Consider the following 13,181-nt stretch of genomic DNA (forward strand, 5'->3'; position numbering starts at 1 on the left):
ACTGGGCCTTTCAAGTTTAGAGAGATTGAAAAAAGAATCCTTTCCCATCAGGTGATCCAGCGTCATTTAATAGTCATGTACCACCTAAAATCATACCACCATGGTACAGGTTCCCACACTGGGAGATACTGGATTAAGGCACTGTTGAAATGCACACATTATTCCTGTCTTAATGTGTCTTTATTTATCAGATCAACTGTAACCACAGCAGGGAGTCCTAGACTAGGTATTGAGAGGTAAGACCTGGTACTGAGTGATCTTGAGAAAGTTCTTGCTCCTTTCTGGGCCCTCTGTAAAGTGAACAAGCAGATCAGATGATTGACAGAATTGACAAATCTATTTACATGCTACGTACTAGGAATACAGTAGTGAACAAGAGAGAGAGATTCCTGCTCTCATGGAGTTTACATTCTTGTGGGGGAAAACAGGAGAACAGCAGGTAAACCAGTAAATGGGTAAAATAAATTCAGATAATGATAAACACTGTGAAGGAGTTAAAGTACAGTAATGAGACAGAGTGAAGGGAAGACTCATCAGGGAAGGCCTCTTGAAGGAAGCAGCGCTTAAAGACTGAAAAACTCAGTAATCTCCAGCAGAAATGTCCAGTAGAAATACAATGTGAGCATGTAAATAATTTTAAATTTTCTACTAGCCAGATTTAAAAAAGTAAAAAGAAACAGGCGCAATTAACTTTAATATTTTATTTAACCCAATATATCCAAAATATTATCATTTTACTATGTAATCAGTATAAGTTATTAAGATATTTTACATTCTTTTTTTTGTGTGCTGTCTTTGAAAACTGATACATATTTTACACTTTCAATTACAACGCTAATTTTTTACACTTAAAGTGAAATATACTCCTAACAAAACAATAGTTTGTGTTTAACAGACAAAATATTTTACACTGATTTTAAATTTCAATTTAAATTAAATAAAATTTGAAAATTCAGTTCCTCAGTTGCACTAGACGCATTTCAAAAACTCAGTAGCCACATGGGGCTAGTGGCTACCTGTATTGGACAGCACAGCAAAGAATGTCCCCAGGAAAGGGAGCAGCAAACTCAAAGCCCCTGCAGCAGGCACTCCTTTGCTGCGCCCGGTGCACACAAGGCCAATGGGGCAGCGGGGTAAAGACTAGTCGGAAAGATGGACAGAGTCAAACACAGAGGGCCTCAAGGCTCAAAGGAAAGTTTGCTTCATTCTGAGTGCAAACAGAAACCACTGGGGGGCTTTAAGCCAGAGTGGGATGCCATCACAGGTCTTCAGAGAGGTCCCTTAGGTGCACTAGAGGGACTATAAGAGGGCCAGAGCAGCAGAGCGAAGATCGTGGCCTGGCCAGCGGTGAAGTGGGTGGACTCCGGATCTACTGTGAAAACAGAACTAACAGGATTGCGGGTGCACTGGAAGGGGGAGACAGAGAGATGGTAGTTATAAACTGTAGAGCTGACTGGGATCCCCAAGACAGAAAAGAGGGCCAGGCCGGAGCCAGGTAAGTTTTGAAGAGGCAGCAGGGCCATTGCTGGGGCAGCTGGCAGGGACCTGTTGGGGTGCCCTGTGGGCAGGCGCGAGCGGGAGATGGGCACGGGGGCGATGTCTGGTCGGCGGCCTCCATAGTCCAAAGAGCTCCCAGGAGGGGTGAGGACGGGCGTGGCGGGCGTCGCAGGCTCGGGCAGCCCCAGCGTTTCTCCGCAGAAAAAGGCTTCGATGACGAAGGTGGCGCGGCCCCGTCTCCTGCAGCCCGCCCCCTGTGTGGCCACCCGCGACAGCTGCAAGCCGCCGGCGCCCGCCTGCTGCGACCCGTGCGCCTCCTGCCAGCGTCGCTTCTTCCGCAGCGCCTGCTCCTGCCGTGTGCTCACTCGCACCTGCTGAGCCCGCCTCCTGGTCGAGGGCAGGACTCCCTGGGAACCCTGGGGACCCTGGAGACCCTGAGGTCCCTTCTGCAGCGGCTCTAGCGGGCGTGGCTGCCTAGTACTGGGCGCGGGCGGGGCTACTAAGGTTGGGGCGGAGCTTCTAGGAGGCGGGACTTCGAGGAGACTTGGCTTGGGCTGGACTAAAAATCCAAATGTGTGTAGGCTGCTCGAAGATGTGTGACTGTTTCTTTAAAGGCCCCGAAAGATTCTTTTTCTTTCGCCGAGGCCTCTTCACCGCCAGCGTCCCGCGGACTACGCACGCGCTGTATCCCGGACCTGGGGCGAGCCAGGTACCTGGCCGTAGGGCTGCGCTCCTGGTAAACGTGTCTCCGGATCCGGCTGCTGGAGACAGTGCTGCCCCTTACGTTTAAACCTGGCAACACCCGAGGCTGCCTCCAAAACCAGCAACGCAGACCAGCCAGGCAGAAAGGAGCCATTAAGGAAGCACCGTTCTCTCTTTCATCCTTTCCTCCCCTCTAAGGATCTCCCCCGACTCCTGAAAAAACGAGAAAGGCTACAACTCCGTACATATCTCACTGGGTTGTCTGCCCAGGGGATCTGGGGATCTGTGGCTGGTTGTGGCTGGGCGTTGCCGTGGGTCCCTACGGTCAGAAGGCTCTGGCCTGAGGATCCTACAGCCTTAGGAGGCTTCCAAACAAGGGTGCCGCTTGTGCCCACTCCTCACTTTCTCCCAGGGGTTCCCAGAGGTGCTGGGGCCTGGGGGGAGTTTCTCCCATTCTCAGGCTGAATGAACACTGACCGTTGGTTCCCAGGCATTTTTAACTCTGACACCTTAGAGTTAGGGTACCCAAGTAAGAAGCTTGGGTTCAGGAATCCTTCCTTACTCCCCAGTGCAACCCTGCCAGCCAGTCAGGAGGCATTGGGCCTGGGCTTGGTGAGCAGATGGCAACCTTTGTCCCGGATCATCAGGCCTTGTGGCCTGAAATGTCCCAAGCCGCTGCCTGGAATTCCATCCTTAGAGATTCTTTGAGTCTGTGGGAAACTGAGTGCAACATTATATCTTTGGAAGGACCCTGGGAGGGAAGCACTTGGGATACTGCTTTGGGGACAGAGGGGTTCGAGGTGAGAGCAGGGTCTGTGAGGAAGGACCAGCCAGGATGCAGGGTCACATAGAAACTCCAAGGGGCAAGGGCTCCAAATGACATCATCTACTTGTACTGTTTGGCTGGGGGCATCCCTGCCAGTAGGGGGAAAAGCTGTGACGCCACTTGTCAGGGCCCCGCAGCAGCTGGAGCTCTTCCCCAAGAACCACTATAAGCAAGAAAGAGGAAGTGGCAAACAATGGTGGTATAAGAAGATGACTTAGAAAAGGCCTGTGCTCGTGAAAGATTCTAGAGAGAGGCTGTGAGACAGAATAATGTGGAGCAGTTGCCGCAGCCCTGATAACTACCAAGTATCTCTGTCCTTGAGGTGGGGACAGCAGCACTCAGGGGCCAGCACACCTCGCCTGGCCCACTTGTCCACTTGCAGTCTTCCATTTACAAATTCCTTAAAACTCTCTCCTCTCCAAGGACCTTTTTCTAACTGGAGACCCAGGTTGTGCCTGCAGTGACACAGCCAGTATGGATTCAAGGAGGCAACCTCAGACCCTGGACTGGATAGCATGGGAACCACTGGGACAGAGCCCAAAAAGAAAGATGAGTGTGCCAGGCTAGGCTGGTGACACAATTCTGCACGCTGGGAAAGTCTTTGTGTTTCTCTGGGCTTCCATTTACTTGTCTATAAAATGGGAAATAGTCACTCCTGCTGTTGTTATAAATCTGAGATAGTGATGCTGTGTGTGCCTTAACACAACAAGAAACACACACACACACACACACACACACAGAAAAGCTGCCAGTTGCTTGTTTTGTTTTCTGTCATTTAGACTGCAAGTCCACAGGACAAGAACCTTTTGTTCCTTGTACCACAGCTGCTGCTGAGTAAATGTCATCAGTAATGAGAATATTGGGAACATATTGCAGCCACAGCGCCTATTTTTTCTAGATGTTGCTCACCAACCAGGCACCGTTTGGTCCCCAGGGATGAGGCAGAGTCCATTAGTGACAACACCACTTGGCTGCTGGATCCAGACAACTACATGGAAGACCAACTCATTCACTCATTCAGCAACTGTGTATTGAGCACCCCCTATATGCCAGGCATTGGGCCAGGTGCTGTGAATACTGTGGTGAACAAGTCCAATATGGATCTTCTCGTTATGGAGCTTATGGTCCACTGGGCCATGACTATTGGCCCTTGTTAGAAGCTGGAACCACTGTTATGTGGTCTGTTCCCTTGGACTCTATGTGCAAGTGTGCTCTATTCCGTTGGACTCTCAGTTCTTGCTTCTGTTGATTCAGATGCCTGGTTAGGAATTTATCTGCCCAACTTTCCATTCAACTTGAGATCCTAAGATTCCTCTACCTTTTCAGAATTCCTGCTCAAACCTTAGGGTCCTGAGAGCATGGTTCTGGGCTTCTGCAACACTCTGCCTGAGTGACCAGAATTGCATCTGTGCTCAGAGTTATGGTTCCACTGTTGTGAAGATCTGGGATTGCCGGGAGCCGTGGCTACATCATTTGATCGGCTGTTTGACAGGGTCCAGCCGATTAACGCCGAGGGGTGCAGGGTCTCCCCTTGGTGAAGAATAACTGGCCAGCCCCTCACATAGTTCTGAAACCTGTGCTGCTTCTAATTGCCCTTCATTCCTTTTCCTTTCTTAACCTCCAGTTTTCACTCCTTTGGGTGGCTGCTTGGGAGGCACTACCTCCTGGGAAAATTAGATATAGTAAGAGAATGTGACCACCTGCAGGTAACTTTCAAGATATTCTTCAGTTAATTATTGGAGGAGCACACAGTCCCATTTGAGACAATCAGAAAGGAATCCTGCCCAGATAAGATGTCGAATTAGGTTTATGGCCTCTGTCTGGTTAATGTTTCCTTCTCCCTCCAGTTCTTTGTCTAAATATATATGCATCCTCCTTCTAAGTTTGCTGGTTAATTGGATGATTAAGAAGTATCTATATATTATTCTTGACCTTCTGCTTTCTGTTAAAATGTTATAGAGGTTTTCTCCTAAAAGCTATAATTAATAAATAATTGATGAGTAGAAGGGCCGAGGGGTGCAGGGATGCCCCTCGGTGAAGGATGGCCAGCCGACACCCCTGATATTTTCTGAATTATATCAAGGTTATGTCTATACTTATTTCTGTTTTTCATTCTTGAAGATACATAGTTTAGCTTAGCTTTACAGCCCTTTACTTTACTAACAAAATGATACTTTCTCTGGCAGTGTGGTTAAGGGACTGTTAGCTCCACAATCTAAAAGACAAAGGAATGCTTTCACCCCCTAAAGGGCGTGAAAATGTAAAGATGTTTAACTGCCCGCTGAGAATGCAGATAGCCCTGGGGATAAGACACCCTGGAGTCGCCTTTTGTTCCCATTAACCATCTACACTAATGGCGTAAATGATTGAGGGAGGCAGGGATGGCTCCACCAGGATGTAACCAGACGGACTGCTGTCCTGTCCAGAGGCCTGGACCTTCTCTCTTTGATTTAACTTTACCATGAATTACAACAGACGCCTAGGTACCTATCTCCTTTAGCTTAGAGACAACAAACACTAGTTAAATGCGGAGAAGACTACCATTAACCTTATGCTCTATAGAATAGAATGCTAATAAATATTCTTGTGCTCGTTTTTTACTTCCTTATCTCTCTGAGAATATTTGTAGAACTATTTCTGTACTAATCCTGAAAAATATATAAACGACACTTGTGCACAGTAAAGTCGGACTTGCTAACACCAACCCAAGTCTCACGTCCCCTTTATTTTCCCCTCATTGCGCCGAGGCCGTCCATCCCTCAGGAACCTGGACTCCCGCCGGGGAGGGACCCCGGCATGGGATCTCCCTGCATTTCCCACAACATTATTCATTCTCTTTCTCTCTCTCATACACACATAGCGTGAACTCTGTCCTAGAAAGATTTGTTCCACTTGTGTGGCTATTGATTCAGGATCATTTCCTCCTATAGGGCATGGCCTTAAACCTGTGCCCCAAGTTCTCAGGGCGTGGCCTCAACAAGTCACTGACCTCTTGATGCTACTACCATTTCCCCATTTGCAAAATGAGGAGTAAATCAGTAGGAGTGTTTTGGCTGCAAACAACAGAAACAATTCTGGCTAGCTTAGCGAAAACTAAAGTGGGGCAGGGGCTTAGTCCACTGGAGACGTCTGGGGACCTTAAAGAATCAAAGGGAAAAGCATACAACAGGCCTCGGAAAAGACAGAACCCTGAGGGGTGCTAAAGGAGCCAGGTCAAAGCAAGCAATGGACAATGTCTTCCCAAGGGAAGGCGAGGGCAAGGCCACGGGATAGGTCGGCTCCAACCACTTCAGTTCTTGCACTGGACGATTCATAATTCGAATTCCCAAGAGGGAGACTGATTGACCTGAAGTAATGCCCAGGAAAGGGTGGTCCATCTTGGCTGACAGTCCTACAAAGTCTGTTTGTAATGTGGGAGGGGTAATTCTCTAAGAGAAAATCAAAGAGACAGTTGCTGGGGGGAAAAATCCACAACTGGCCCTTATGAGAGGGCTGGACTCCAGGTTTATTCCGAGGATACTTCCAGCCCCAGAAATTCTGCAACATAATCTGAAGCAATGGTTTTCTTTTCTTTTTTTTTAATTTTAAGGAGAGGTACCCTTTCCTCAGTTGAAATCTTAGGGGAAACCACACTATATAATACACATCAAAGCAGTTTTAAGTTAGTAAAATGTTATAATGATGCTCATAAAAATTTGAAATCAGGGGTCAGAGATTAACAGTTGTCCTCCTATATCAGCCTCAGCAACCATTTTGTTTCTGTCTTTTGTTTTGGTTGCACAGTACTGAGAAAGGTCTAAGTCGCACAGAGAAGTTGCTGCAAAAAGGTTTTAACAGCTCACTCCTGGGACTGAGGTCTTCTATTAAACAGAAACAGCAAGAGGTTTATTGCAAAATCTGGTCCCGGTGGTCTCCAACGTGTTAAAATTGGTGCATGGACATTTAAACAGGCACGTTTTTATTACACCTTTTAAAAGGCTTCAATGTTTTTAAGAGTAGAAATTGGGGGCGGCCCGGTGGCACAGTGGTTAAGTGCGCACGTTCTGCTTCTCAGCGGCCCAGGGTTCGCTGGTTCAGATCCCAGGTGTGGACATGGCACCGCTTGGCAAAGTCATGCTGTGGTAGGAGTCCCACATATAAAGTAGAGGAAGATGGGCACGGATGTTAGCTCAGGGCCAGTCTTCCTCAGCAAAAAGAGGAGGATTGGCAGCAGTTAGCTCAGGGCTAATCTTCCTCAAAAAAAAAAAAAAAGAAAGAAATTGAAACATATGGTTCAACAGAAGCAATATACTTCAAAAACCACTACCCTGAGAGGTAGCAGGGCCTCAAGGCCTCAAACCCCTTCTTGGATTAAGGACCATAGGCCAACCTAATTGGCAGTCTTTGGTTCCTCCATCTGTTTGAACAACCACAAATCTAGCATCTCTACCCACTGCTGGGAAATTACCCCCAGTCATACGATACAAACTTCATAAAGGTTAACTCTCAAAGCCGATTCCCTTATGTGAAAGGGACAGGATAGGTGAAGAAAAGAATGGATTTTAACCAAATTAGCCAAACTATCTGTAGTAAATTTCACGTTAGTCTGGAGTAAACTTGTTCCTCTCTTTCTTCTTCTGCGCACCAAGTATATTTATCGTGGGGTATAGGATGTGTGTGTGCTGGAGGGGGTAAGGGTGGGGCAAGAATGTCTTTTGTTTTATCCCATCAAATGTTCACTCCAGAAAGGAGTTTTCTACTGATGGCTTGCAGAGAGACAGTAGCTACCACCAGCTCTCCCAGCAGGCTATGGGAATTGTGGAGTCTGGGAGGTGGCACCATTTAATGGTGACAATGATGAGGATGATGATTTTGCCTTCTTGCTGTCTGGGGAGCCCAGCAAATAGCTTTATTCCTTAAGCTCCTGAAGGTTTTCACACCATCCAGAGCTCTTCTTTAGAATTCCTGGACCCAACAGCTGCCTAGACTACCACAGCAAAAATAAAACATAACTAATAGAAGAATTAATAGCATGATGCCGATGATAAAAAATAACCTTCCCAAGTCACCTGATTTGGTGAGGTCACATTTACAAGTCCTGGGTGAGCTGATTCCTCCTCAGATCAAAAAAGAGTCTTGTGACTTTGGGGGAAAATTTGCTTATTCTTCTCTTTCTCTCTTATCACTTATCCTAATATCTATCAACATCTGGAATTCTGCATAATGTATGCATGTCAGATGTTGCAAAGGAAAAGCAGAGATGAGGCCTGGGGGAAGGGTGGGCAGTGCAGCCCCTTGGGAGCTGGGAAATAAAGAAAAGAGGGGGATTTGATGACGGGAAGGGGACACTGAATTCACTGATGGGCCAAGGGCTACCCCTTTGGAATCCGAAGGCAGCCTCACTTTCCCAGTCTTGAATGATCTGGGACTTAGTTGATCTCCGTCTGACAGACGCCCCCCAGGAAGGCCCAGCGGTACTGGAGCACCCCAAGTAACCCTCAGTAATTTCTCCCAAACCAGACTCACGAGCCCCTGTACTCACTGACGGCTCTGGAGGGCCCTGAGACGAACCCCTTATCCCCAGGACGCCTCTGAGGTTGTTTCCTGCCTTTTGCCAAGGGACCCAGGGCTGCTGCTCACAGCCTGAGCCCTGTGTGATCAGCGGTTTTCACAATACATACCAACAGTGACCACTGATTGGGCCGCTACTTCATGCCAGGGTGATACGCAGGCTCCCAAGTTTGCTTGCAGTGGGTATTATTGTAAATAAGGGAACTGGCCCTCAGAGAGTCTAGTATCGTGCCTAGATCTCATGCCTCAGTGCTGGAATTCACATCCAGCCCACCTCATTCCAAAGCCTATGGCCTTAAACACTAGGCCACTGAAAGCCAGGCACAGGGGATTGTGTCTGCCTAAAGCCAACACCATGCAGGAGACTCAGCGCCATGGGACCCCAAGGTCCCACTTTCTGTTCTCTGTTGTTTTCCTACAACCTGGTGCCATATCTGCCTTCACGTCAGCAGGACTCGAAATTGCCAGAGACAGCAACTCAGTTCAAATGGGCTGAAGGAAACAAGGGAAACTTTGTCATTGACGTTGTTGTGGTTGTTCACATCACTACAAAGTCCAGAGGGTAGATCTAGTCAGCATACAGCATGGCTAGATTCAGGTCCTCGGGAACGTGTCACTCTGTCTTTCATTTCTCTGTTGGCATCACCTTCTGGCAAGCTCCCCATTGTGGGGGCAAAGAAGCGGCTCTAGGCTCACCTTCCTTCCAAGACTGACAGCCCCATTAAGGAGTGCCTTTTCTCCATTTTCAAGACAGGTGAGTCTCTTTACAGTTGCCACCTGCTGTGCAACAGGCACAGGAGCAAATTCTACAACACTTGGTATGGACCAGTAGCATAGGCATCACCCGGGAACTTGTTAGAAATGCAAATTACAGGGCCCCATCCCAGCCCCAATGAATCAGAAGCTCTGGGGGTGGGCCCAGTGATCTGTGCTTCAACAAGCCCTCCACATGGTTCTGACGCACACTCAGTAAGAACCACTGGCTTAAGAAACAGGCTCTAGGGGGATACAAATAAGCCAGCAGTTAGTAGAAGAGTAGACACACGAGTCCCCATGGAGAGACATGGGGAGCCATCCTGTGGGTGTATGTTCCCATCCGCCTCTCTTTTTCTCTCCCTTGGAATAGGGCAAGAGTGAGAACAACCGTGACTGGGAGCAATTAGCCTATAAGAGTGCTAGGCAGTGTGAATTTAGGGGCCAACTATTTATGGGTTATGTCAGGAAAGGCCCACTGCCCAGCACTTGGGGACCTTTGGGACCCTTGGGAGGTTGTAACTCCTCCAGCCAAGGAGAGGAAGCCAGTAGACCTGGGGGAATCTGGGTCCAAGCACAGCCCCCACTGGGTCCAGGCAGCCCAGGGTAAGCTTCTGGGGTCACTGATGGACAGTTCTATTGCACCACACCAGACTTGTAGTAAAAGTCCTAAAGTTTGGGGGTGGAGTCTGGACCAACTTGAGCCACATGCCCAACCTTCAGCCAATTTGGAGAGTTGACTGATGAGGAACTTGTTGAAGCCGATTGATGAAGCCTAATCACATAAGCACCCCTGGCTGCCTCCATCACTTCAAGTAGATTTCCTAGCCTTGTCTCCTGGGGTAGTTCTGAGTGGGTCTCAGCGATCAGAATCTGGATCCAGAGCAGAGCTAACTCCTGCCTCCTACCTCCTGTCGTTCTCACTGGCATGAACATGCCCCCACACCCCCTCCTGGGTTTTTAGTCCATGCTACCCCAAGCCCTCCAAGCCCCTCATTACTTGTCCCCAGCAGGCCTTGAGAAGGGATCCCAGCACCTCCAGCCTAGCAGGGTCCTCCCACCACAGCCTGCCACGGAGGTGGGCAGACAGGCTTGGTGAGCAGGAAAGAGCTCTGACCCGGAGGCAAGCAGGACACCTGGATCTGCACGACGACTTTGGACATCACTTAAGCTCTCTGGACCTCCATTTCTCCATATGCAAATCTGCATTCAACTCTACAGATGCTCTAAGGTCCTTCCAAGTTCTAAGACCCTATCATTTGCTAAAGTATTGTCTCGTTTTCTAAGTATTCTAAATTCCCTGCCCTCAAAACAGCTCCATCTCACCCACTGGTGCCTGACACAGCCCTTAAAACTTGACATGAAACATTTCATACATGTTACATCATGGACCCTCAAAATAACCATCTGAGGTGGGTATTTCTGTCCCTGGCCCAAGCCACATGCTGAGTTAACAGCAGAGCCAGGTCTCCTTTCAAAGCCCAGTCCACTGCTCCACAAAACCCCCCAGGCCTTAACCTTCCTTCTTCCTTTCCTGGAAAAAAAAAAACCCAGCTAGGCCAGGCCTGATACTGTAGGACCCTTGGACAATTCCTTCTTACCCAATGAGGCTTTGATGGGGCAGCCCGGACATCAGGAGTAGGGGGTTAAGGGAGTAGGAGACACATCATCTCTCATAGTAGGTACCTGGTCAGTGTCACACGTGTGACAGATTAGCAGACCTAAGATCAGAGGTAAGGCTGAGACCAGATGTGAAAGGAGAGGGTGTTTTTTAAAAAAGCCAGAAAAGGTTCTGCAGGACGTCTCCAAAGAGAAAAGGAAAAGGCAGGGATAACAGAAACCAGAACCCCTGGGGGACAGGAGGTGGGGGCGGCATGGGATCTCACAGCAAGAAACATCTGGAAAGGAATTTCCTGTCGTGTCCAGGATTTTCGCCATAAGCATCTTTGCTGTAAGCAGTGTTGCCTCAAGCATTTCCTCTATCTGGGAGGAGACAGACTTGAGGGGAAGGGAGTGTGCTTCCCCATGGGCAGGGGCCACTTGGAGGGAGTAGCATGGCTGCTGTGCCACACAAGACCCTTAACCTCTCTGGCTCAGATGTACCCCTTGTTTTCTACCGAGAAGTCATTGTCCCAAGGCTACCATGGTAGAGGAGCTGAGCTGGGCACTGTGGGCAGCACTGTCTGGTGGCAGCCTTGCATTTAGGGGACCTGGGTTACACTCCCAGATTTATTGTTCCAAGTTGAAACCAGGCCCCTTTCCTCCTAAACCTGGGTCTGTGGAAGTGGAAAGGGCTTGGATTTGGGTCTCAGACAGTCCTCCCTAGTTCAAGAGCCAGCTCACTCTCTCAGAGTGTTTCTTGAACTGTAAAACAGGAATTCAGGTCTCTACAGGGTTATCATGAGGAACAAATAAGTGCTTACTTAGCACAAAGGCACCCAATTAGGTGTAAAAGAAATGGTGATCGGAGGTAGTAGACCCAGACTGTTTTGACCATTGTTATCAAGATCAGTAGAAGGGTGGGTCCCACGTCATTTGTTAATAATAGTTGAAGCACCAAAGTCTGTCAATTGTTTGCAGTGGTGTCATATCACATATGTATGTAACTTCATGCAACTTCAACTATATGCATGCAGGAAAAAAAAAAAAGGTGAGAATCAATTATCTAACGGCAGGACACCCTGATGAGCATCTAAGCCTGAGTGAGCATGGGGTCTGTTGATCCTCCAGTTTTCATCCCTTCACACCTGTCAGGCCATGGGCCACTGTGACTCAAGGGTTTTCCTTGGCACCGTATCTTTAGAACTTCACGTGAGCCCTGACTCAGTGCACTTTTCAAAAATAAGTAGAGCAAACGAGGCCTTCTTTGTAGCACTCAGGTGCATTTGCACTCAAATAGGAGAAGAGGGGGCATTACAATGCCAGATACAGCCAAGGGTGTGCCAAGCACGACGCTATGGACTTAAGGTTGGGAAAGCTGAGCCCCGGACGCAGACCAACCTGAGTTGCAGTCCAGGCATCACCACTTACTGTATGATCTTGGGTCAGGCCACTTGGCCTCTCTCAATCCCCCTGCTCACTAGTAACAAGGGAGTAATAATACTACCTCACAGCCAGGGGCTAAGAATACAAAAAGGAACAAGCCACAAGCATGGACTGTTCAGTCAACTAGAGACATTTCAGGAGTCTATGCAGCTCAAGGATGAAAAGTAAGGTCTCATCCTGGTGTTCAAGGTCCCTCCTTCCTGTCCCCCAGGCCACCTTTCTAGCCCGCTATCTCATAGCTCGCCCTGTAACACAGCCAAACCTCCTACCTCCTTACTCACTCTTGCTTAATCTGTTCTGCTGCCTGGAATGCCCTGGCCTTCAATTCCTATTAAAAATCTTCAGTTCTTTCAAAATCCATTTCAAGCACCGCCTCTCCCTTGCTCCCTTTTTCCTACTGCTGCCAGGCACTGGACTCTGAGACTGTGCAGAGAAGGGGAAGTGGCAACAGATGGCAAAGCTGTTCATGTGCCTGCCTTGTCCCTCTAGCTTGAGATTCCCAGAAGGCTGGCGTTAGGCCTCAAACGTCCCAGCATCCCCATCAGGCCTGCCATTCAGTCGATGACCCTTAGAAGAGTCTCTAGTTATCCTTCCCACGTGGGTTCTTGTTTTTCTTTCAACTCCAGGACCAGAATAGCTGTTCAGTAAATGACCATTCAGGCAAGTAGGAGGGAGCCCAACTTCCCACCCACCTTCCCATGATTTGAATCATGATGAGGCCTCTTATAAGCTGTGTGACTTTAGGAAAGATACTTAACCTCTATGAGTCTCCATTCTCATCTACAAAATTAGGATAATATCACCCAGC

At 48.4% G+C, this 13,181-nt stretch overlaps 1 protein-coding gene across 9 annotated transcripts in view; it reads left to right on the forward strand.

Annotated features, from left to right (window-relative positions):
* Positions 1 to 5,724, forward strand: part of ASIP (agouti signaling protein) — a 116,879-nt gene extending 111,155 nt beyond the window's left edge. For all 9 annotated transcript variants that reach the window (XM_070485789.1, XM_070485792.1, XM_070485788.1 and 6 more), the window contains one exon: positions 1,699 to 5,724. In XM_070485789.1, coding sequence (XP_070341890.1) covers positions 1,699 to 1,875 — 177 coding nt within the window. In that variant the 3' untranslated portion in view covers positions 1,876 to 5,724. The remainder of the gene's footprint in view (positions 1 to 1,698) is intronic.
* Positions 5,725 to 13,181: the final 7,457 nt, after the last annotated feature.

The sequence above is a fragment of the Equus asinus genome, chromosome 15 (assembly GCF_041296235.1).
Source record: "Equus asinus isolate D_3611 breed Donkey chromosome 15, EquAss-T2T_v2, whole genome shotgun sequence".
Lineage (NCBI taxonomy): Eukaryota > Metazoa > Chordata > Mammalia > Perissodactyla > Equidae > Equus > Equus asinus.